This window comes from Coturnix japonica, chromosome 22 (assembly GCF_054131305.1).
Source record: "Coturnix japonica strain WE chromosome 22, WE-NBRP24, whole genome shotgun sequence".
Lineage (NCBI taxonomy): Eukaryota > Metazoa > Chordata > Aves > Galliformes > Phasianidae > Coturnix > Coturnix japonica.
In genome coordinates, this window is record NC_140684.1 from 6,181,764 (window position 1) to 6,207,348 (window position 25,585).

Genomic DNA, 25,585 nt, shown 5'->3' on the forward strand with positions numbered 1-25,585 from the left:
GACATCGGGATCCCGGACTGGGGACCCGATGGGGTGACGGAGGCAGCGGGAAGCAGAGGGCACAGAGGGGAATCGAGGGACAAAGAGCGGGGAAGGAGAGGGTGGAGCGATAGCGCTGGGCGGAGGGGCAACGGGAACGGAGGGGACAGCGGAAACGCGGGTGGGGCAATAGAAATAGCAGAGCACTCGCTCTGCGTCCGCTCCCACGCTGGGACATCCTGTGTTCCGATAGGGGCAGAGGGGACGATGAGGAGATGCTTCGGGACTCAGCGGGGATACGATGTGCCGCCCGGCGGGGAGGTGAGAACCGCGATGCGGAGCGGTGCCAGCAGCTCCCTGAGGCCAACAGAGCCCCGATGGGGCGGGGGGGGGCACCGGGAGGCGGTGCGGGGAAACGGAGCAGCGGCACTTTCACGAAGTGTCCACGGGAGGCGGGAGAGGCGGCGGCAGAGGAGGAGGAGGAGGAGGAGGAAGGGGGGGCCCGGCCGGGCTCGCCCAGCCCAGCCCAGCCCAGCCCGCCCCGTCGCTGCCCCGCCCCGCCCTGCCCAGCCCTGCCCGCCGCTGCAGGCACCGCCGCACCGGCCCCGGGCTCCCCTTCTTTATAGGCTCTGCCCGAGGGGGTGGGGGGCGGCGGCGGCCCCAGCCCCGAGGGGGCGGCTCCCCCCTAAAAGCCGGCGGCGGGACGCGCGCCGGGCAGAGGCGCGGCCGGTGCTCCCGGTGGGGCTCCGCGGGGCGGGCGCTCCCGGTGCCGCTGCGGCTCTGCCCGCCATGCCCCCGCGGGGGCCGCTCGTTCGGGCTCCGCGCTCCCGGTGCAGCCGCCGCTGCCGCCGCCACCACCGCCGCCACCACCGCCGTTCCTTACCGCCGCCGCTCTGAGCGCCGCCGCCGCTCTCCGCCGTTACCGCCGCGCCGGGAGACCGCGCCCCGCACCGGCACCACGATGCTCCGCCAAGGTGAGCGCCGCAACGGGAGGGCAGCGGGTACCGGGGACAGCGGGCAAAGCGGGGGATCCGGTACCGGCTCCGAAGTTTGCCTGTCGCCGAAGTTGGGGCCGCTCCGCCGGGCGCTCCCCCCGCAACCAACCGCTACCGGAGCCGCCGCCGGGGTGCGGGTACCAGCGATCCCCGGGGAACGGAACCGGGAACCGGGGGGGGGGGATCGGCGGACACACGGCGGGTCCCGAGACGACGGTGCCCGGTGGCCGATGAAAGGCAGACTCTGATTTCAGCTCCGCGCGGCCGCTCGGGGTTCGGTGGGGGAAGTTGGGGCGCGTTGTTCTTGTTCTCCCCCACCCCCCACTCCCCTCCCGTCGACCCGAAGAGATTCGCTCCGCCGTGACATCACGCTATTTCCATGGCAACCGCCTGGGACATCATAGGGATGATTTTTGACATCACAGCCGAGGAGATGCCGACCCCTCCGGTGGGGGTGCGGGAGGGGTCCGCTCCTCCGGTACCGCTGTGCCGGGGGAGGTGCTGGGGAGAGAGTGGGGGGGCAGCACTGCCATACAGTGGGACCCCCCCGGACTCTCATCCCGCCCCTCAGAAGGGGCACAGTATCGACCCCAGCCCACGGACCACCACATGCCGCTCCAGCGATGCTCCGGCACGGGAACGCGCGGTGCTGGAGGATGCGGGCGCTGTGCCCACTGCTCCACGCAGCCTTGTGCCGGGGCACCGAGCCCCGCTGCCACCCCAGGGATGCCGTTCCCCGCGGGGTTAATGTCACCTTGCGGCTGCGGGGCCTCGAGCTCTGAGCCTCTTCACTCCATCTCCCGCGTAGGCTTTGTTCGGTGTATTAACCCAAGCGGGCTGGGCTCGATCCCAAATCCCCGTGCATCCCGCTCGGAGAAACCATCACTTCCCGACCCCATTTCCCAGCACCGAGGGGTGGAGGCAAAGCAGGAACTGAGCTGGGCGAGTGGAGCTGGATGTGGTTGCGTCCCACTAGGGGTTGCAACCCGCTTAAGGTCGGGATCTACGGCTTTTGGTTTCTGGAGCTAGAAAAACAAAATGCAAATGAACAGCCCCTGGGCTCATACAAAACCTATCCTTAAAGTTTTTGTCTTGTTAAGCAAGGAAATAGAGTGCCAAATAGGCTTTGTTAAGTGGCAGTCTAATTAATAATTTAAAATCTTGTAGCTGTCTTTCATTAGAATTTATCTGTACATCAACCACAAAATCAGTCAAACACACTCATTTATAAGTTAATGCCGGTACTGAATAATTCAACAGGCAGTTAGGGGAGGGCCTCCGTCCTACCCGGAGCCTCTCCCTTCCCTCCTCACTACGGCCCAAAGGCTCTGGGTGGGGGTCCCGGACCCTGCAGCCACCCCAAGGGAGGGGGCACCGTGGGGACAAGGGTACAGCAGCCACCAGAGATGGGGACGCATTGGGGTCACTCTGTGTTTCGGTGTGTTGGAGGATTTGGTTGGTTTGAGCAGTGCAGGTGGTGATGCTGGTGTTGTCTCTGCTGTCCCCATCCTGCTGCCAGGCAGGGGAATGTGCTTTGGGGTTGTATGTGCCATCCCCATGTCCCTGGAGGGAAGAAGATCTGTGTGTCTGCTTCCCCCCCCTTTGCCTCCTCCTGCCTTTTTGGGGGTCTCTCTGGTGTCCCCTGGCAGGATGCAGCCCCTTGGGCACAGTGCAAGGCATCACCACCAGTGGGGTTTGGGGTGATTTGGGACACTAGGACCTTATGGGTGAGAGCATGGAGCATTGTGCTAAACCTGAGTGAGGGTGGCAGCGGGGACAGCGTCCTGCCAGAGGTGGCAACCACCAGGAGTGCAAAAATCAGAGGTGCAAGAGGAGATTTCCAGGTCAAGGATGCTACCAAGGTCACGGCTGGCCATATCTTGGCATGGTTGTGGGGCTCCCAACCCACAGTGCTGCAGGGCCAGAGGAAAAATAACCCCAGGGTTGGGAGAAAAGAGCCTGGGGGGAGCTTGGGGCAGGGCTGTGTGGTGCCATCCTGTAATTCACCCCACCCTGTGAGACCCCAATGAGGAGAGGAATGAGAAAAGCAAATGCTCCCCCCCCCCCCTCCACATCCCCTGCCCGGGAACAGGGAGGCTGTGCCCTGCAGGGCCAGGCACGGCGCAGGCTGGGCTGCGGTTGCTGCACCGAAGAGCTGAGAGCCCAGAAAACCTTTTTGCTCATCAAAGTTTAATTTCATAAAGAGCAGGGAGGAAGCCACAAGCTCTCTGCGCCCGGTGGAGCTGGGGGGAAGCGGGCAGGACACGGCGCTGCCTGTCCCTGCGGTGGGGATGGGGGGTGAAGGAGGGCAATGCTGTGATGCTCACGGTGAGAGAACTGAGCTGATGGTGGAGGAGTCATTGCTGCTCAGTCACCTGCAGTGATGGAGCTCAGAGTGGTCCTGGTGGTCCTGTCCACAGTATCCCCGTGTTGCTCCCAGGGTGTTGGAGGCTGTGGGTGATGCTCCAGATGGCCTTGAAGCGCTGCCCTAGAAACAGCGGTGAACCTGGCAAGGAGGTGTAAAAATGGGTATTTTTGGGGTGTGACTTCACACCACCTCTCCCCGAGGCACCTGGAGGCAGCTGTGTGGGTCAGAGCCCGCAGTGTTCTCAGGGCTGAGGGCTCTCCCTGAGCTTTGTGGGGTGAGGATGAGGGTGGGATGTGGTGACTCTGGCTCTGGGCAGCCTTGGGATGCTGATAAGGGGTTCTGGCAGCACAGAACCTGGGGACAATACTGGGCAGGGGATCTCAGGGCCACAGGGACGCAGTGACTGGGAGCACTTGGGTGTCCCCCAGGAGAGCATCCTCATTGTGAAGCAAACCCAAGCAGTGTCAGTGTGTCACCATGCACAGTGTGCGCACAGCACCCACAGGCAATGGCCCCCAGCCCCGAGGAGCTGCCACCAACCGGCCAACACCAGGAGCTTTGTTTGCAAAGTGCAATCCCGGGGCTTAGCAGCATTCGGTATCAACGACGGTTATTAACTGCAGATTATGTCTTTAAAAGCGCTTTGGTGGAGCAGCAGGCGGCAGCGGGCTGGCGAGGTGCCGGCACTGATTGTCACGATCGCTTGACGTCCTCAGGGTGGGACATGGCAGGTGCCACCTCAACGTATCCCCCAACCCGGCCCCCGCTGGAGGGGGCTGAGCTCTAATTTAGGATCAGTGCAACAAGTGGGGGCACCGAGCATCATCGTCCCCTCCCTCACGGCTGGAGAGGCTGTGGGTAGTCCTTCTTTGGGTGGCCTAATGGTGGGGATAGGGGATGAGTCGTCCCATGTCTCAGTGCCAGAAGTGTGGTCGGTGCCATCGCAGCTCCGGATGTCACTGCTGGGTCCGATCTCTCAAATCCATCCCCTATCCCCCGTACCATCCCCACTCACGGCATCTCCATGGAAACCCACAGCCCCGCGCCTGCAATCAGAGGGGGCCACTTTTAGGAATATTATTTTTACTGATGACAAATGATGGAGGTGCTGACGGAGGAACGCCCGCGCCCGGCATCACCTCCCCAGCGGCCGTCCTTTCCTTTCCGGAGCCTTCCCATCCCACTTAGAGTTCGGCACGTGCCGGTCTGGTGGCAGATGCAGGACAAGGCAGATAGAATGGGGAATCTTCTTTGCGCAGATTAGGATTGTGGGGCTATTAAGCCGAAAATGCTCCATTTGGTGCAGAAAGCTCCTTTTCCCTTTAATAGCACGCTGCCTGGCTGCTGCTCGCCTCCCTGCTGGCAGGGTGAGGGCTTTGGCAAGCGATGCTTTGCGATGCTCCCGTTGGGTTTGTAGGGCCGCGACCTCCTGGCTCCGAGCACCCACAGCTGTTTGTGCTGGAATGGATGGCAATGGATCTTAGCCCCTCAGTGGGCTCCAGTAGATGGCATCCCCTTGGTATGGTGATGTGTGCACAGAGGATGCTCTCCGTGCACCCAGGTCCCAGCGCCGAGGGGTACCCGAGGGCACCTGGATCCCGATTCCCAGTCCCACAGCCGTTGTTTCCTGGGGAGGAGGAGAGGCAGCAGTAGGTTCGACTGCGAGCTGGCAGAGCTCCGTATGGAGGCAGCCCTGCAAACGGAGGGGAGGTGCCAGTGCAGCTCCGCCAGCCCCGTGCCGCACTTGGGAGCCGCGGATCTCTCCTGCTGTGTTCGTACAGAGGCTCCACTCGTGCACGCTGCATCCCTGCAACCAGCACCAGCCAAGGGGTGCAAACCCTTTCACATCACTCGGTGCTTTTTGGGCTCTTCCATGGCCCAGATGAGCTCTCACCCATGAAAGAATGCTCGGCACCGCTTGGGGCTGCGCTGGCAATGGGGGCAGAGCCCTCCCTGACCACAGTATAGCCCCAAGGGGAAGACCCCAGAGCCACCACTCTTGCAGATATAGCACATCCCATAGTGCTGGGTCTGTAGTGCTGGACCAAACGCAGCACAGCCTCTGCCCATAGCCCCTCTGCAGGGGTCTGCGGGGTGGTTTTGCTAACAAGAGCGCCCTATTATAATTTCAATGGGATTATAGAAAAAAAAAACCCACACAACAAAATAGTCCTCACACAAATGACTCCGCAGTGCCTCTGCCAGGGCCTAAGATCTGCTGCTATCTATTTTTTAATAATTGAGGGTAATAAATATGTATTTCTCTCTCCTTTTTCTCCGTGCTCTGCAGCTTGTCAGCTCCCTGCGTCTCTTCCTCTGATCAGACCGCATCTTTGCTGAGCGGGAAAAAGGGGAAAAAAAAAAGAAAGAAAGAAAGAAAGGGGAGGGAGGGGGGAAAAAAAAGGGAAAAAAAAAGATCCTTTAAGCAAAAAGGATTAAAGCCTTGAAAGTAGGTCTGCCTGAGCTGGCTGTGCTTTCCCTGCTCTCGTCCACTGTATCCGGGGAATGGAGTAATGGGGCAAAGGGGCTCTGCCCTATGGGTAGGGATGGGGCAAGTTGGGTAAAGCCTTCTGTAAGTGGTTCTGTTTCAACGATGTATCTTCCATTGGGTTTTTTTTTTTTTCTTCCTTTGTGTCAGGGGATGTTTATGTGGGGATGGTGAGCGGGGGCTGGGGGCTGTGGGGACCCCTCCTGGTGCCATCCCGGAGCTGTGGCCCCGAGGCTGCGGCGGGCGCGGGGCGGAGGAGGCACAGAGCTGGTGTGAAGGAGGCAGCTATTTATAGCTTCCCCTCCGCTTTTGTTCCTTTTCCAGCAGAGCTCCTCTCGAAATAGAAACGCGACGGTCAGGCGGCCGCTGGGGTGGGGGGCTCAGACCCAGAGGGTCACCCCATAGGGTGTTGCCATTGGGGTGAGCATCATCCCCCACCGTGTCTCTTGGGATGGGGATGGGGTGTGCTAGGGGTGGGAGCAGCCTCGCTGCGGTGCTGCTGATGGCCTCAAACTGAGGGTGATGGGATGGGGATGGGAGAATGGAACCCGTGGGGTGCAATGGGTGCAGCTCCACGGGGTCCCCACCTCATCTCAGCCGTTGCCTCTGCTCTTCTCGCAGCATCTGACTGCACCCTCCCTCCCTCCTCTGATCAATAGAGCTGGGGGAAAAAAAAACAAAACAAAACAAAACAAAGTAAATATTTAATACGATCCAGGGAGCCGCGCAGAACGCTCTCCCCCCCCCTCTGCCTCGTCTGTCTCCTCTGCCAGCCTCTCGCAGCAGCTCCCCAGCCCTAATGAGCCTGAGTGCAGCAGGGATCGATGGCCGAGGCAACCTCTGCACACGGACTGGGCCTCCATGTCCTCCCCCCATATACAGTGCCAGAGCTGGGGCTGAGCCCTCCTGTTCCCCCACCCCAGCTCATCCTCCTCCTGCTCTTCTTTCCTCCCTGGTTCATTCCCTTGGGATTCCAGGGCTGATGAAGGCTCTGTTGCTCCATTGGAGTCATCCCCTGCCCTGTTGTCTGGGGCCTTCTTCAGATGCAGGAGGGGGCTGGGGTTGCTGCTGCAAGCTCCTTGGATATGTGGACATGGAGCCCATGGGGACTCTGGGCACCCTCAGAGAAGGCACCAGCTTTCTGCATGGTGCCAAAGTACAGTGTTGTATATGGGGTGACCGGACTTCCTTCCTCCTACTTCTCTGATCCCATCCTAGTGCACCCAATCACATCTCATTTCACCTTGTCCCATTCCATCCCATCCTGTTCCATCCTGGATATGTCCCACTCAGCCCCTAAAAAAGCACTTTTTTTTGTTGTTCCAGATGCATGTCCACGTGGTGTAGTGCATCCCAGCTCCTGCCTAAAAGTGGGTCAGAGCCAAATGCTAACAGCAATTGGGCTCTGGTGGCATTGTGGACAGTGGGAGCCACCAAAGGGGATATGGCATCAGTAGGTGTGCAGGGCTGAGCCTCCTCTGTGTTCTTCCCATCCTATAACATATTTGAGGAGGGGAAGCACCACTCCAGGAGGGGCACAGGGGATAGAGAAATCAAGTAGGCTTTGTGATCAACAAAAAGGAGATCACCTTGCTGTGCTCATCCTGCCTGGCACAGGGTTGGAATCACCTTCCCAGGCTCATTCTGGTTGGCATGGGGATGGGAGCGGTGAGAAACCCCAAGACGCATTACTTAGGGCTGATGATTGGATTTCAGAGTGGACACAGGTGGAAAACAACCTAGGAGTCTCCTGGGGACTGTGCCGGGTCTCCAAGGTGACACTCAGCATCTCGTCACCCCTTAGGGATCTGCAGATGGGGCTAGGGCCAGGGCCAGGGTGGTGCTGTGGACCCAGCATCACAGGTACGTGCTGATGGCAAGGTGCCGAGGAAGTTTTGCAGCAGCATTAGAAAATGTTGACATGTTTTTTGAAACAATTTCAGATCTGATATCTGCGCCAGATTGAGTTTGTAACCAGCTTTATTGTTTAAGCCTGCTGGGATTTCATCAAAGGCGTCTGCTGTTTACCCAGAACCATTTCATTGGAGAAAACAGCAAACAGACCTGCATTTCTATCTGATTTCACTTTTTCCTTTTCCTCCTGAATTTAAGTGCTTGTGAAAAGCATGGCTGATAAGGCAGAGCAATGTGGATAAATCCTGAGGATGGGCTTGGCAGTGGCTTGCCAGCTGCTCTGTGCTCATTACCAGCACATGGGCACAGGAGCAGCAGCTCTTGGGCACATGGAGATCTCGCTGTCCCCATCCAGTTTTGGATCTCCCCCCTTGTTTCTCAGGGTGGAATGTCTTGGGATCCCTCCTGACTTTGCTCCCACTTTCAGCATAACTTTAGATTTAAGCTACAGAGGAGAAAACATCCATCTCCACAAGCAGTGGCAAGGGCTGGAGATGTGCTCAGTGATACCGACAAGGCTCACCAAAGCAAGGCAGCAGATAAAGATGAAGGAGAAGCAGGACCAGAAAGGGGCCTGGAGCAAATCTCATTTATCCTCCCCACACTTGCATTCTCTGGGCTCTGTGTGATAGACAGGAGAGAAGTGGCTGGAAAAAGCCAAAAAATAGGATTTTTTAAGGTGCTGCAAGTCTCCCTGTTGCCAAACCCAAGAAGTTTTTGAGATGCTGTGCCCTGCGCACCCTTCCCAGTGCTAGTCACTGGGTGCTCCTCATAACCAGCCATCACCAGGGTTGCTTTTCTCCAGGGTTCAGGAGTTTTGTTTCAGAATGGCCTCAACACCTTCTCCTGGCCTTTGGGACCAGGAAGGGTAGCCAGCAGCTTAGTGCCAGGGATTGGTCCCATGGCTGATGCTGCAATTTTGGGCAATAATGTGTTCCTGGGCAAACACCCCTACCCCACTGACATCTCCTGTCCATCCCAGGGCCAACAGCTCCTTGCACTGAGGGCTTGTCTGTGATATCCATCACACCTGCACAGTGACAATGTAATTTTTATCTGCAGTTGTTTATTTCTCAGACAGAACTACTTGTAAATTCCAGGAAGAATATATATCCCCGCGCGTGACAGTTCCAGCGCACGGCGATTAATCTGCCCTCTTAAGACCAGAATGCAAAAGTGTCACTCCTCCATGGGGCTGGTGGCCATGTGCCCTCTAACCCTTGGCATAGGATCCCAACCATGCAGTGAGGTCTCCTCTTCCTCCTTCAGCTGTGGATGCCACTTGTTATCTCCCCTCCTTGGGAAAGGATTGGCTCCAGCTCTTCCTGTAGGTTTATGGAATTTTTTCTTCTTTTGTTATTATTATTAATATTATTATTAGTATTATTCCTTGCCGCTGCTGCTCTGTGGTGTCCCAGATACTGAAAGTGCTGAGGGTATGTTTTTGCTGCAGGTCCTGAAGGTTTGCTGTGAGAGGAGGATGGAGATGGAGAGGGGATACGGGGGGTGTCCGGGTGGGGGACAGAGCATCCATCAGCACCAAGGACAGCTTTAGCACCATGGAGAGCAGTTGGTAATGTCCCTTAGAGTCACCAGCGCTGGGCTGGTGGGCAGGAGAAGCTATGGACACAGGGTTGGGCACAGGTTTGTCCTCAGGATCCTGCCCAGAATAGGGAATGGGGTGTAAATCTTTACCCACAGTCCCGCCGGCAACACCCCGCGTGCCATAAAGCTGCTTATTTACAACCGCCTGCTCCAGAGCAGCTGGGAAGCGAAGCGCGTCATTTTCCAGAGAGAGCAAAAAATGCTGCATATTTCAGTGTCTTTTGAATTTTTTAGGTTTCCCTGAACTGTGCTAATGGGTTGGCTGTGGAGGGGGGAGGCGGGGGCCCAGCCCAACTCCCGGCCTGCTTTGCTGCTCCGAAGCGCGGCCATGACTGCATTGCTGCTCTTAAAATATTCAGTGCAGTTGGCCACGATTTCACAGCGGGTCAAAGCGCGCCGAGTTAGCAAGAGGAGGGAAGGTGTGACAACGAGATTAACCCCAGCCCCGCAGTCCCACTGCACTCGGCAGGCTGAGCACGCCGTGCTGCGGCCGCTGCATCCCGGGAGGCAGAGAGAGCCCAGGGGAACGGGCACCTGAAATGCTTTGAGTCATGCTGTGAATGTGGCACCACCTCCAAAATGCTGCAAAGCAACTATGGGAGTATCCTTGGGATGGTTGAGTATATCAAAGAGGGCTGAGCATCCTTGGGATGGTTGAGCATTCCAAAGAGGGCTGATCATCCCCTGGGCTCCAGCAACCTTCCCAATTAGGGATGCTGCCCTCCTTGCTGGCTCGGTGCTCCATTCCACTGGGCTCAGGGCTGTGAATGTCCCTTGGGCATCCCAGATGCCATGGGTGCTCTTACACCCCAATGTGTCGTGCTTCCCAGGCACTGCACAAACATTAGTTAATGCTAATGATGGAGCAGCAGATATATGATTCAAAAGAGCAGCAGTTGGAATCCAGAGGGGATTGCGGACGGGGATTTAATAATTCTATGATTGGCCCTGAGTTTGTTCTGCTGTAGCTGGCATATCTGTGAGGGCTTCAGCACTCTTTTGAAGGCAGTTCAGTCTGCAGCAGTGGTATGGAGCAGAGCAATGATGGAGTAGGGTTGGTAGAAGGGTGTCTGTGGCGTCCAGAGGGTGAACATGACTTCTTGGAGGAGTATGCTGTGTTGACCTGTATACAAGAGCCAAGGGGGTTAGATTCAACATCCTTGCCAAAATCAAGTGGATGTATAATATTGCATTACACAATGCCAATAAATAAATAAATAAAGCATGGATTCTCTGCATGGAAATCCCCAAAATCTCTTCTTCCAGGGACACATTTATCCCCTTGTCCCATTCATGGGGACCAGAGGTTCCCCCTGAGATGGTTCCCTGGGTGCCCTGTACACCCAACACTGTCACTGATCAAAGCAGCACCCAGCTTGGTGGGGCTGTGCCTTAATTCTGCCTGATCCCCGCTCATGTAGTGGCAGATGTTCTCATTATCCATTTAAACATATAATCCTGCCCCGAATCCTGCTAAGCTCCTGGCCTTGCTGGTACCTCATGGCAGTGCGTTCCACAGGTTAATTACGCATTGCTCATTAACCACTGAGCAGTGGGTGACCCATGAGTGGGGGGTACCAACCCCAGCCTGGGTGTAGATAATTCCTGACCAGAGCTACCTGGCCCCAAAATGAGCCTTAAAATGAGCCTTGTCCTTGTTTGGCATCATCCTAAACCGTGGTCCATGGACTCCGAGTGGAGAGCTACCACTTCACAGAGATCCCATCCTACCTGGACGAGAGCAAGCAAAGCGGGAGGAGGAGTGAGGCAGAGAGGGAAAAATCACATGTTGTTTTTAAAAGGCATTTTTGAGTGAATGCTGAATAGGGTTTGGGAAAATTGCCTTAAAGGCCTGTTCTCTGCAGGGACGGCGCTTTTCATGGAGCACAAGTATTTTGAAACTTAATTGCACATTTGCACGGGCTAGTGTTTTTATTTCTCTCAGGTCTCCGAGGTGGTCTTTGAAGATTGCTGTCTCTCTGTAATGGTTTTCTTTATCTCAAATAAATTCCACACACCTGCGAGGTGGAGCTGCTTGAAAGAAATGATGTCGAAATTGGCTCTCGATTTAATAAATCTGCAAATGAAGCTGGAATGCAGGGAGACGACACGGCTGGCTGCGCTTCTCCCCCCTTCTCCCCATTTATCCTCTCCCTTCCTCCCCTGCTCTGCCGCACCATCTCTCTTTGATCCTTTGATGTGGACCATGGGGATGCTCTCTGTTCTCAGGGATGCTCTGGATGTTGCATCTCCACCATGCCCCAACACCAATGGCCACATCACCATGAGCTGCATGCCAACAATAGAACCTCTTCTTCAGTCCCCTGCCTCTACAATGTCCACATGAGCCTCCTATATAATTTTTTCCAGCCATGATTTTGGGTTTTGTTGATGCTTTTTTGGAATACTAAGGCACGCCATGTCTCTCCAGCTTGTAAGGTGGACAATGAGCTTGGTGTTGCATTGGAAGCATTGCACTGAGGAAGTGTCTGTGGCACAGTTCAGTGTCTCTGAGCTGTGCCTCTGCAGCAAGGAGAAACAAATCCCTTTATGGCCCAGGCAGAGCACGCTCCGGGCAGTCCCGTCTGTCAGCAGAGAGAAATGGACAGCCACAGAAGTACACAGACAGGTTAATGGCAGCCGCAGATGCACTACAGCACACAATTGGATTTTGCCTCCTCATTTCTCAAGGAATCAGCAGCTCTTTCTTGCTCAGAAACCCACAGCAGGACTTGGGCACTTTCAAGGCTGAGACCATGGGAAGGACCGAAGCCCCCAGATACTGCAATTCCACAAGAGCAGGAAGCCCAGGTCCACACATACAAAGCGCCCAGCAACTCTATTTTATTGCAGCCTTTCCTTTTGCTTTTCAACACTCTTACGTTTGCTACCAGGAATAAGAAGCCTACACAGCTCTGCTGCCTCCAACCACTACCAGATCCTGGGCTCAGACTATATCCCAAGCTGTCTTCCCTTCCAAAGCCCAAACCTCACACATGTTTAATTGTTGACCTTGTAGATGCTTTCACGTAAAGCAACCGCTTTCCCATTTCTCTTCTCTTCTTTTTCGATTGATTGTGTACCTCCGCACTTATCTCTCTGAGTGTCTGTCAAAGTTTTTATGTTGCACGCATCACCATGGTACCTGAACACCTTGGCAGAGCAGAAAAGTGCCTCCCCATTATGCAAACCCTCCCCAAGTTTTAGTCATGCTTGCTGGTTCATAATGTCAGTTGGGAAGCAGCACTTCAGCTCCTTCTTCCTTGCTTCTTGCACTTCTTGGGCTTAAATAAAAGCACCTTGGATTCTTCTCATACTGCAGCTTCTTGGCCTCTTTTGTCTTTGTGCTGAAGCACAAGGGGCTGGGAGATTGTGGGGCTCCTGCTCCCTCTCCAGCAGCGCAGGATTGGGAGCATCCTGCCCCTTCCCCATCTCCTTTGCCTTCTCCTTCCCCTTCCCCTCTCATTTGAAAGGAGGTTGTTGCAAGGCTGAAGTAGGATGAGAGGTAATGGCCTCAAGTTGAACAAAAGGAGGTTCAGGTTGGACACTCGGAACAATTTCTACTCCAAAGACTGGTGATGCAGTGGCACAGCTGCCCAGGGAAGGAGGGAGTCCCTGTCCCTGGGTCTGTTCCAGAGCCATGGGGTTGTGGCACTGAGGGACGTTGGCAGTGGGCATGGTGGGTGTGGGTTGGGGTTGGACATGGTGATCTTAGAGATGTTTCTCAACCTGAATGATTTCATGATTCTTTCTCCTTCTCCTTGCCTTCTTTCCCCTTCCCTTTCCCCTTCCCCCTTTTCAGCCCCCTTTCAACCCCAAACCCACACTCAATTCCTATTGCATCCTAACTCCATAACAGAGCCCCATAACCATTTCCCAGGGACATTGGGACACCCATTCCCAACCCCATGAAGCTGCTCTCCCTCCCTACCTACTGGCATAGGTGGCTGAAGGCTCACCACTGATAGCGACAGCTCCTCTCGCCACCCGCGACATCAGCTGCGCCCTTGATTGAATTATGGGACTGCAATCCGCTTCCCTCCTGGCTGCGGTGCGCACGGCGTGAGGCTTAGATGGTGAACCCGAGCGCCTTAATTCAATAAGAAGCAGGCAGGCAGTGAGCTCAGATAGCTACTGGGATTTCTCCTTCTACCCAGCTTGCAATGCACTGATTTATACTGGGGTGCCCGGATGATGCCCAGTGCTGCCTGCAGGTTCTGTTTCCATCAGTATCTGCTCTTTCTCTGAAGCAGGAATTCAGTGTTTCCATCCTAAAACTCATGGGGGACGAGGAGGGATTTGGTGTTGTTACAGTTGGTGCCAGTGCTCATTGATTTTGGTGGGGATGCAGTGATGGGAAGCAGAGGATCCTGTCCTCCCAGCCATTAGGAATTCACAGTTTCTACCCCAAAGCTCTCGGGGCAACCTTTGGGGTAAGGAGAGATCTGGTGTTGTTTCAGTCAATGCCACTCCTTGTTGCTTTGCCCTTTGATTTTGGTGGGGATGCAGTGATGGGGAACAGAGGATCCTCCCAGCTGCTGTAAGGCAGGAGGTGGCAATGAGCTAAAAGTCGCAATTAGTAAAGGGCTCACAACGAGAAGGTTCTGTGGGAAAAGAGAGAGAGAGAGAGGTGCTAAATGAAACCTGAAAGGTTATTCCAAAACGAGGCAGCAGCCTTTCCAGCCCTGATCGCTTCCCTGGGAGCTGGGGGATGAGCTCTGGGAAGGGAAGGGATGGAAGGAGAGGAGCAGTGTGGGTGAGGGGGGGGCTCAGACACCCGCACGGCACCGGGAGGGGGGGTGGCTGCTCCATGCCCTCTCTGGGAGCGAGACGGCATGAGGAAATTTTGCAGCAATTTCTTTGTAACTGCACCAGAATGAGGCAAATGGGAGCTCGGCACTTACTGGAGTGAAAAATATCACTGGGGAATCAAAGAGGGGAGGGAGGGAGGGCCAGTGCTCCCTGATACCAGACTGGGGGATGCAATACCAGACAGTGGGATGCTCATCCAAGCACTGAGCTGGGAGTGATGACCTCCCCCACCAGGGCTGTGATGTAATTGTAAGGATGGGGTGAAGAGACCCCAGTGTGACCATAGAGCAGCAAATGTGGGGTGTGGGTTCAGCCCAACCAATACAAAGCAAAGGGAGTGGAGTGCAGCAGCCTGAGCTGGAGCAGCAGCAAGGAAAGGCGATTTGTTTCCTATTGAAAGGAGGGTTTAACTGATCAGAAAGGCATGGAGAAATGACAGGAGGGGAGAGCTTGGGGTGGTGACACAAAGATGCTGCCCCATCCCACCCTGACATCACGGAGATGCAAGAGCTCTGTGCACATGGAAATCATTTAATTCTATGGGATTGCTCTGAAATATTGGGGCTGTGGCACATAGGGGTGTCCCAGCAGGGCTGGGTTGGGGGACTCCCACACTCCCTCCACTGCCTTCCAAGCAGGGTGGGGGGGGTTAAACACCTTTTATGTTGCACCTCAAATGATGAAAGTCTCCAAAATGGGACTAACAAAGACAAGTTGTGCTTCAGAACAAAAAAAAAAAAGACACAAAAGTACAAAGGCTGTCATAGGAATTAGGAATAAATTACATCAGCAGCAATCAGATGGGGAGTGAAAAGTCAGAATGGAGTTGCTCCCTCTTCCCCATTTCCAGCAGAAATGACTGGGCCCTGAATTTAGCCAGAATGGGGTAGGATGAAAGGCAGTGCCTGACAACACATTTCAAAGCCTCTGGGAGCCTCTGGAGGAGAATGTGACCACTTGGATGGCGAACTGGAGCCCCTCAGTTTTAATGAGCATCTCATCGCCTTCCTTTATCCGTGTGCCAAGATCTTCCCTTGTTCAAGAAGCGTGAGACTATTTCTGCTGCTTGCAATTTGTTTTAACTTTTGCAAAACGTGCATTTAAGCAACACGACGGGAGGAGGCTGAGGGTAAAGCACTCCTGTCATTTAATAGGTGCCAGCGTGCTGCTTGCTGCTTGTCCCTCTCCCTGCAGCGCTGGGGATGGCTGGGATGGGGCTGCTGCTGGTTTGGCATCGTCATCCCAGACACAACCACAGCACTGACAGGGCTGCAGCCCCAGAGCCATCCCGAGGGTCTCCTCTGGGACAGGGCTGTGTGTTTTAGGAAAAGAGCAGCGGAGCAGCAGTGAGCAGCACTGATTTCCCAAAGGCTGAATCCCCCCTGACTGCTTTGCTCAGTGTCCCAGCAGGATGCTGGCAAGCTGGGAGGGGAGAAAGGGATGTTTGCTCATCACACGAGGATCAGGGTTGCATTCAAACCCTTCCAACCACTGCGAGTGGTCATGCCATGCTCCATGTGAGGCCACCCCATGAATCCACATCATCTTCTTCAGCTTAGCATCTCCAAAAAATGGGCATGGCTGCAACCCAGCATCCCCATCTACCCCCATCATCCCCATCCACCTCATCTTCTTCCCCAGGTGCACGTTTTCACCATGTGGCTGCATCCCTATGTCCCCAGCCAGTGATATCTCTCCCCACCAGCATTGCTGCTGCGAGTTATAGCTGCCTGCTTCAGGAACAGCTGTTCCTGGAGAGGTTCCGGCATCACCGGCACAGCAGTGCACGTGTGCCAGCACACATGTTCATCCCTCCCCACCGCTTCCTTCTTCGGATGCTGCTACAATTCCTTTCATTACATCCCTAATACAACTCCCTTCTCTTGGAGGAAATGGATTGCAGGGGCTCTGATGCCCTATTGCTCATGGGGATGCACTGCCGTGGATGGCTTTGTGCCAATCCCGAGCCTCCATACATCTCGCAGTAACCATTATTACCTAGCAAGGAAGGGATCGTAGCGGGATTTATAATGGCTTACAGAGGAACAGGCTCTGATTAGCTTGAAGGGAGGGGACTGGAGTCACATGCAGGGTGTACGTGGCCCCACAGCCACAATGGGGTCCTGCTAGGCATTGAAGGATGCTTCCAGGCACGGGGGAAGCTAAAACATCACCTTTGGTTTTTCAATATGGTCCTAAGTCAGTGCGAAATCACTGGAGCCAGTGGTTCCCATTCACATTCAGGGGATTTTATAGTGACTTTGAGGGCAGGATAAGGTCAGGATCCAGCCCTGGCAATGGGTAGGGGCACAGTGGGGCCATTTACACTCCTTTGCTTTTATCACCAAGCTTTTCACGAGCTTTCTGCCAGCAAACAAAGTTGAGTGTGAAGCAGAAGTCCCATAGACCTCTGCTCATCCCATGGGAATGGCTCAGTGTCACGCACCCGCCCCAAATGGAGACCAGAGGCCTGGGAAATGGTGCTGTGCCCCCATTGGGACTGGAAGAGAGCGACCTGAGGCTGTCCAGCTCCGAATGACGCCATCGCTTTATTTTTATGGGTAGAAAATGTGACAGAGCCGAGTGCTTTGATGCCCGCCCGCCAGCCTCTTTCCCCCCTGCTGCCGGCGGAATGATGTGCTGCTGAAAGGGGGAGAAGGCGCAGCGCCGGCTCCAATTTGCCCTCCTCTCCACAAAACGCAAGGACATGCAGTAAGTGGGAAAAGCGCAGAAAGACTGAGAAAGGGATGAAAGGCAGAGTCTGCGGCACGGCGCGTAATTGGCTCGCGGAGCTCGGTGGCACAGGACGCGGCTGAGGTCGGGACGTCGGTGGGATCGTGCCTTTGTCGAGGCGATACTCTACCTACAAGCTGTGTTGGCACCCCGCAGATGGGTTGCTGGCTTTGTGCCTCTATCCGGCTATGGAAATCTGCCCCAAAGCTTCGCTCTGTGCACAGAGAGCAGGCAGCAGAGCGAGCACCCAGAGCCCGGGCAGCTGTCGCTTTCCTCCTGGGTCTCCTGTTTGCTCTCTTCTGGCTGCGTTTCCAGTCCTAAATAAACCCTTCGCAGGTCCGAGCCAGCTGCTGGCAAAGGGAAGGAGAGGGTGAATCTGCTTTCTCTGCGCATTAGCTTGTTCAGCATCTGATACTGATCTGGTTTGTGCTAATCTTGGGTGGTTTTTGTCATTTCATCTGCAGTTGTCTCGCTGTGGAGTGCCGCCGAGGTCTTGGTAGCCGCTCTTTTCCAAAGGATGCTGTCCTTATTACGCCTGTGAATGAGCTATTTTGCATTTTTGTGAATGGGAAGGAAAACTTGTCACCTCGGGACAAAAAGGGAGTAGAAGCATCTGATGATCCCCTGAGAGCCTCAGACAATCCACTAAGCTTAAGTCATCCTCTATTTCTCTCTCCCTGGGGGCAATTGTAATTAGCAGTCCCTTCTCAAGGACCTAAGGAGCTCCCTATCCTCTGCCAGTTCACCTCCTTGCACTTGGTCTCTGGCGTGGACGAGGGTTGAGCTGGCAAAGCTTCCCACCATGCTGGCACACCAAAAATCTCACAATAACCATACATGGTTGACCGGATGAATCCATTTGGTCACATCATCCTACTGAAAATCTCAGAGTGATTGTGCTTGATGGACTGGGTGCATCCCCTTGGCCATGCAAGCACACTGAAAATCCCAAGTAACCACACTTAGTTGACTGAGTGGCCATGCCATGCCATGCACTTGGCAATGCCATCCTACTGAAAATGCAATAGCCATGCTTGATGGACTGGGCATATTTCTTAGATGTCCCTGTTCATTGCAGGGAAGTTGGACTAGGTGACATTTAAAGGTCCCTTCCAACCCAACAATTCTGTGATCCCCTTGGACACGCTGTTCTAGCCCAGAGAAGCAGAAGCATCATCAGCTTCTACTATCAACAACAGGCAAGACCTGACGACTCCATCTCCCATCTGCAAGCCAAGGAAGGCCTCTTCTATGCATCAGCCTCAGGATGGTCTAAGTGACACTGTGGGACCTTTGCATGCAAAGGGACAAGGCACGGAACTGAAGCCATGAGCCTTGTGTATGGAGGGCATCACTGCAGAGGGAGCAATACGGTAAAGTGGGGTTAAGTAGAGCAGATTACATGCGGAAACATGCTCTACATTCCCTCTGCTTCTGCATAGATCAGTCCTGAAATGAGCATTTAAATTAAACAAGTTTCTATATCCGACTTTCCAATCCCACAGCCGCTCTCACCGTTGGCTTCCTTTCTTCAGCTCGAGCAGAGCGGGGAGGAGATGAAGCCATGGAGAGGAGTGCTAATTAAACAGGGACTTCCACATTAGGGTACAAATCCTCTGGACCAGCAGAAACCCTGCCAGTTTCTGTATTTATTTATTATTTTTCAGTACAATTGTAATTTCCAGCGGTGCCTCCAGCACAGGGAGAGAGTTCAGGGGCTGCTCTCGGAGAGGATTAGCGTGCTGGAAGCATTATTGCTTTCCTTCGCTGTGAATTCAGGAGCGATTCCCTGATGGCTGTACTCTATATAGAAGTGAATCGGTGCTAATTTGTTTTTGAGGATCACACATCCACCAACACGTGAAAGACAATCCTGCCTCTCGATGTATATTTCGAGTTGGTGCTACAGCAAACAACGGAAAATAAGGAAGAAAACGAAGCCAGACCTCCCTCGCCCAGAAAGCCAGAGCTGGAAATGAGCGGACGTTGAGATTTCTGAGCTTGAGCCGCCCCTTGTTGAGAGCTTTGGCTCAGCTCTGTGCCTGTGGCGGATGGGCAGAGGGAACAGAGCATCTCTGGCTGGTCCTGGCTTTCTGCAGGCATAGAAAGCCTAAGGGACGCCGTGTCGGACAGGATGTCAAAGAGACGAAGCATAAAAGGCTCTCTTCTTGGCAATCCATTGGTTGGGGTTTTTTTTTTGTTTGTTTTGATGCTGATTTTTTTTTTCCTTTTAAATCATCCTCAAGTTTAACTGTGAGAGAGGAATAAATGGCTAAATGGACTAATTGAATCTGCAGAGCCCAGGGGCCACACACCTGGCGGGCCAGCAGCCGCCCCGCCACCCGCATCCCTCCCTCTGTCTGCGTGATTCAGAGGGACGAGGTCCATGGGGAGGGATCAGCCCCGGCTGAAATGGAAGACAAAGCTATTGTTTCAAACAGAGTTATTGATTTTTACATTATTACACTATGAAATTTATGGTCTGGTTTCAAACTGCAATAGGAGTTAATGATCACGATCCAGAAACTTCCAGGTGACCTTGGTCTCGACTTTGGTGGTGGAAGGGGAATAGCTCCAGATATTGGGTCAGCAAAAGTGAAATAAACCTGCAGTGTCTTAAAAGACTTCATTTTGGGGTTCCACTGACCCAAGCTCTGCACTAAGCTTTGGCTCACAGTGAGCTCCAGGCTGTTTGGCAACAGCAGCGTAGGCAGCAGTAACTGGATCTCACCAACTCCAAACAAACACCACTTCTGCTGATATGAGTAGATGTGGTACTGGGGACATAGTAGGCATGGTGAGGATGGGCTGGAGTTGGACTTGGTGATCTTAGAGGTTTTTTCCAATTGTAATGATTCATTGAGTTGGTATGGTGGGGGTGGTTTGAAGCTTGGACTTGATGATCCTGGTGGTCTTTTCCAGCCTTAACAATTCTATGATTCTATGATTCTGTGATTAGAACCATGAGGTTCCAGCATGCCCAAAAAACACTGGGATGGGAAGTAACAAGGCAAGAGGAACCTCAACAGCATGGAGAGCTGCTGCACGTAAAGGGCATGGCCACTTCCACCACCAACATGGTTTAATGGGCATGGCAGGGATGGGTTGAGGTTGCACTTTTGGTCTTGGAGGTCTTTCCCAACCTTAATGATCCTATGATTCAAAGAGGGGTCATGGAGGCTAACAGAGGTCTATGCCATTCTCACAAGAGGCCCTGCTGTTGCAGAAGGTTTTTAGTATCCCCAGACTAAAGCCTTATCCTGACTTTTCTTTAAAAGATGCCTCCCAGTGCATCTTCTGGCAGCAGCCCCTTTCTGAAGCCTTCCCTATCAATATTCCCTTTGAATTCCCTTGCGTTCATCTCCACCTGGGAACACTTGCTGGCACAGAGACGGGGCTCCCAGCTGCAGGGGAAGGATTTCTCCTTGCAGTGCCTTCTCCCTGGAACATCCCCAGTGCTGCACCCCAGCTATAGCCATGTGATGCTGGTAGCCTACGAGCTCAGCTTCTGCCTCGGAGGTCATAATTGCCATTAAATCACAGCTTGCCTAACCAAATTATGCAAAACCGAAATTATCTCCAATGATTTTTATGTTGCTGAAATGTTCCAGAACTGCTGGGGTGATGGCTGGGGGATTGGGAGCAGCTGTCACTCCATCAGAAACCATAACTCCAAACAGCTGGGATCTGTCAGTTATTTATGACACTGTTTGCAAAAAAAAAGAAAAGAAAAGAAATAATAATAATAATAATAAAAAAATGAGGGTAGTGGATGGGTGGTTGTTGTTCTCTGGCTATAAGGCTGTTCTATTGCATGCCGATGCTGGAGGGAGCAAAGGCAATGGGGATGCCAATGGAGTGCTTTGCGCAGAGGCTGGAAGTGAAGCTGTTGCTCGCCGGGGGAATTTGGTCTTTGTCGCAGTCAGGGATGGTTTGTTTATCGCAAGAGGGAAAAAAATACACACAGGAAAAAAATAGGCAGCTCCCAACCACAAGTCTGACACTGCTGTGTCGAACTGTCCCAGATCTGAACTGTGCTCTCAGCTCGCGCCCCGTAGCTATCTGTGCTCAGGCATTGCCTTTCACTGTCCTTCAGATGGTGCATGGAATTATGAACACTTGAGGCTCCTTTTCCACCCCAAAACAATTTGTCATGGTGAGAAAGTTTGTTCCTGAAGTAGGGGTGAAAAGGAATTTTATCACAGTTGCATACAGCACCAAGAGCATTGTTTGAGCCTGATTCATGGAGAAAGGTTGGGTGGATGATGGCAATTCCTGCCATCAAAAAAGGGAGTAAGAAGTGTGAGGCAAAGAACTGTGTGATGGTTGGGTTATCCAATGAGAATCCTCCCCAGATGCATCCTACTCTGGTTTGCTCAATGTAGGGGGTGGCTGAGAGTTAACTGGTGATGGTGGTGGCTCCTCAGAATGATATTTATCCTCATGGAAGGACTCAGCCCATGAAAGTGGTTGCTATTGGTTAGGAGAAGGATGGAAGTTTCAAAGTGTATTTTCCCCTTGTGCGACAGTTGTATCATTGGGGCCCAGTGGTGACTTAGAAAGCACCTTTGAAAGGTGTGGGTGCAAATGGGGCAGGAAGGTCTGTCTGTCTGCGGGTGGTGCTACACAAGGTGAGAATTTGGCCTCAGAGGAGTGAGTGATGAGTGAGCTTCTGCCTCTTTGATAACACAGAGTGCGAACAGAAGGCAGATGCTTTGTCCCCACTTGTAGCTTGCTCTGGTTAAGTATTATTATTTATATTATGTAGTAGCTATACATAGTGTTTTATGGCGGTAAAGACCCATAAATCAGCAGCCAGAAGATGAGGGCTTTGCTCTAAAGAGCTTATAAATCTAACAGCCTGAGCAGAACCGGTAATGGACGGAGCGAGCAGTCGGACAAGTTGCGTGGAGACAGGAGCTAAGATTGGGCTCCCCAAGCAGATGGCGGTTTAGGAGAGATTTGAGAGAGCTCCATCCCAAAGAGCAGATCCTGCTGGGGGAGCAGCAGCCGTGACCCACATAGCAGAGAGGTGAAATGTGGGGCTGGAGGTGACCCACCAGGGCCAGTCCTAGCTCTTGTCTTAGCTCCCAGCTCCAAGCTGGGGACTTCTGATGGAAATAAGCGGCCCTGCTCCTTCAGCAAAGTGTTAAAATGCTGGAATGCCGGGTACCAGCATCTCTGCTGCTGCATTGGAGTGTTGCTGTATCTGGATGAACTCGCTGTCTCTGGGCGTCTGCATTCTTCTGGCCGTTTCAGCTCTTGCACAAATGAAGGCTTCACGCTAAATGCATTACGCTGTATAACAATTAATCCCGCGCTGCATATAGAAAGTCCTTACTCATCAATAATGCATTCAGGAGGAGTGATTTTCACTCTCAGTAATAAGGCTAAGACAATGGAAACAAGCAGGTAATGGGGAACATTTATAACGATGTTAATCTAATAACGGGCATAATGCTGTTAAAAGTAAGACTGCAAACTGGACACATCCAAAGATAAATTATTTCAAGCATTCATTAACTAATGCCTAATTAATGCCCAATTAGAGAGATGCTGCATGGGAAATGATTTGGACAGCCCGATGAATTCATTCCCATCACTAAAACCTGAGCCGGGAGGCTGCAGGAGGACAGCGGAGCCGGGTGACACAGCACGGCGGTGGGAGAACGCCGGCAGACAAACATGCCCATGTTGGTTTGATCCGTGTCGACAGAGCTTTGGTTCTGCTCACTTCACTGGCAGCTTTCCATTGGATTTTTACTTTTTGAAGCTCTCCCTCCCTGGTGAGCACCGCCGCGCACGCCTGTGACCCTCCATCTGCTGCACAGCCTTTACAAGATGCAGTCAAAAGGTTTGCACTGGGAAGAGCAAGCTTGACATGTTGGCTGGGATCAGACACTGGGAGAGCTCAGGGGTATCATCCGGGAGGGACAACCCCACTGATGGCAGCTTCAGGGATCCAAATGGCCCCGGCTGCCTTAGCCATCACACTGCTGGTCCAGCAGCATTAGGGTTGCTCTATTCTTTGGTCTCATCCCCATATCAAAATGGTGACCAGACCTGGAGCATCTCATAGCAGTGTGCAGTTTGCAGGTTTGCAGACAATGGACTCATCCCTGATGGGACCACACGCCCTGAGGGGGATTCCTCTTTCCAAGTCCTGCTCACTACATTATCACTTCTTCTGAGCATCCCTCCTTTTTGTTTCCACATTCTCTTTGTCTCCAAACTGCAGTAGGAAGAAATCTTTGGACTTTCTCCCTACCATCATTCCTTTTGGAAGAGGAGAACCACCGGCAACACCCATCCCAAGGGAATCAACTCCTCTTCCATTGGCATTTCAGCCATTAACTCACAAATCTAATTAAAGAGATGGACTCGGTTCCCCCTGCCTTTTACCTCCAGAACCATTGGGGACCATGAAGCTCCATTCTCCCTTCCAACAGTGCAGCTCCGTGCTCCCCATACATCCCATCCATTGCTGAGCATCACTGGCAGCCTCCTGCCATCACCTCCTAGATGTGAAATTCAGGATGCTACGCGAGCCCTGCCCAGCTCCTCCTCCCACCAGTAATCCTGTTAGCCTGGCAACTATCGTGTCACGGAACAGCGCATAAAAACCGGCATTGGGAAGCAATATGTAATCTTCCAACCTGCTGCTCATAGCTGGGAGATGGTTTATTGATTCAGACTCTTGTGATTTGGTATTTGCAATAACAGACTCCGCATGTGGGAGATTGTCACCGTGCTTGTGCTTGGCAGGATTTTCCTAATAAATATAAAAGCTACACCACTCTTTGTGGCTCAGTGTGACTCAGGTGGAGTGAGGAACATGGAGCTGTCCTACCTTGGCAAAGGACATCTATGGGTTAAAAAGGAACAAGAAGAGCAGAAAGCAATTCTGCACCTATCTGCAACTGTAATCAGGATATCCCTGAGACAATGCTGTTCCTGAAGCCACATCTCAGAGGTGATTGGCTGGAAATGCAGGGCAGCCTAGGAGCAGTCTGGTCTGAATCACGGCCCCTTCCCCATAGCAAGTGAACGGAGACTGGAGAACATTCCCTTTCCTACACAGCAGTAGGAGTTATCGCAAATGAAGCACTCCTGACTACAGCCCTTTGCTGGCAGCAGTGCAAGAATGAGCCATCCCTTCCTGCAGCCTTCATTCCTGCAAGGCAGAGCCTGTAGAAAGCCTAAATCCCCATCTATATTTCTATCCCCATTGCTATCCCTATCCCAGCACAGGCTTGGCCCAACAGTTTGGCTTAGCAATGCTATTCTTTGGAAAAAGTATAGCAGTACAGTCAGAGGTGACTGCCTCTCCCCGCTAATTTATGAGAGCCCGAGTAACCAGTTTATCTAAAAACATGACAACTTTGCCTTGAAAGTGTGGGTCCAGATGGACAGGTCACCTGCTATTAGCTCCTCGGTAATAGATCTCCATCCCTGGCAGAAGGCGATGTGAACCACAGAGTTATATTTCAAACAACATTAATAAGAAACCAGTGAGGTGGTGTGTGTGTTTTTTTTCCGCCTCCCACTCGTATTCAGCTGTAGGCGCTTGAAAAGAAGGACTGTAAAAGCCCAAGGGGTCCAGCACCACAGCCTGTCTTGTGGTAACAACATGGAGTAATTAGAGGTGAACTCCACTTCCACTCTTGTTTTTCAGATTATTACAAGCAAATCGCGGCACGAGGACTCTGGGGTAGGATGGCACTGGCAGCTGTACGCTGCTCTCATTTTACTCCTTTCTCCCGTGAAGTCCAGAGGCAGAATTCATTAGACATGAGCAAATTTTGTGTGTAAGAGGGAAAGCAGATCCGGGAGGAAATCTGAATGAGAAATGACAGCCTGGTGCAATGAGTCTGAAAAGCCACTCCACGCAGAAGGAATTGCCTGAAAGCAGGCATGGTGCGAGGAGTGGGAGAGCGACGGGAGCTGGGCGGTGAGGCTGGCGCTGGGCGCTGAGCCGAGGAGGGATGATTGCTGCCTGCTCGCTTCCCTGCTCTGCAGCCAGAAAGCCCTGGCCACAGGCACGCTGTAGCACTGCCATAGGACATCCATTTAAAATACATCTGAGCACCAGCTTCCAAACTGGGCATTCGGTTCAGTCCGTCCCACCAAGTGTTGAAAGCTTGTTTCTGTAAATCACTGTGTTTGCAGGAGAATGTGCTGGTGCTAACAGGGCATGGGCGTAGGAACAGTGTGGAAAGCAGCCAGCTCTTCCCGGATTCATGGAATTGTAGAGTGGTTGGGTTAGAAGGGATCTTAAAGCCCATCCAATTCCAACCCCTGCTGTAGGCTGGTTGCCCCCCAGCAGATCAGATCCATCCAATGTGACCTTGAGCACCTGCAGGGTGTCTTTATATGTGAGGAGCTACAGCCTGCTGAGCATCCTCGTGGCCCTCCTCTGGACCCACTCCAACAGCTTCACATCCTTCTTGTGTTGTGTTGGGGGCTCCAGACCTGAGCACACTACTCCAGATGGGTCCTCATGAGAGCAGAGCAGAGTGGGACAAAGCCCCTCCCTGCCCTGCTGCCATCCCTCTGTTGGTGTACCCAGGATGCAGCTGACATCACACAAACACTGCTGGGTCACGTCAGGCTTCTCATCCACCAGAACCCCCAAGTCCTTCTTCTTATTGCTCTCCATGAGTTCTTCTCCCTGCCTGTACATCTACCTCG

General features: G+C 53.2%; 1 protein-coding gene across 2 annotated transcripts in view; it reads left to right on the forward strand.

The window, feature by feature from the left end:
• The first annotated feature begins 149 nt into the window (after nucleotides 1–149).
• RTN4RL1 (reticulon 4 receptor like 1) overlaps nucleotides 150–25,585 on the forward strand; it is a 28,589-nt gene continuing 3,153 nt past the window's right edge. Inside the window, exon 1 of one of the 2 annotated variants that reach the window (XM_085522230.1) lies at nucleotides 150–300. In XM_085522230.1, coding sequence (XP_085378356.1) covers nucleotides 255–300 — 46 coding nt within the window. In that variant the 5' untranslated portion in view covers nucleotides 150–254. Of the gene's footprint in view, nucleotides 301–519; nucleotides 954–25,585 lie in introns of those variants that run through there. The other variant, XM_015880997.3, reaches the window with a different exon arrangement.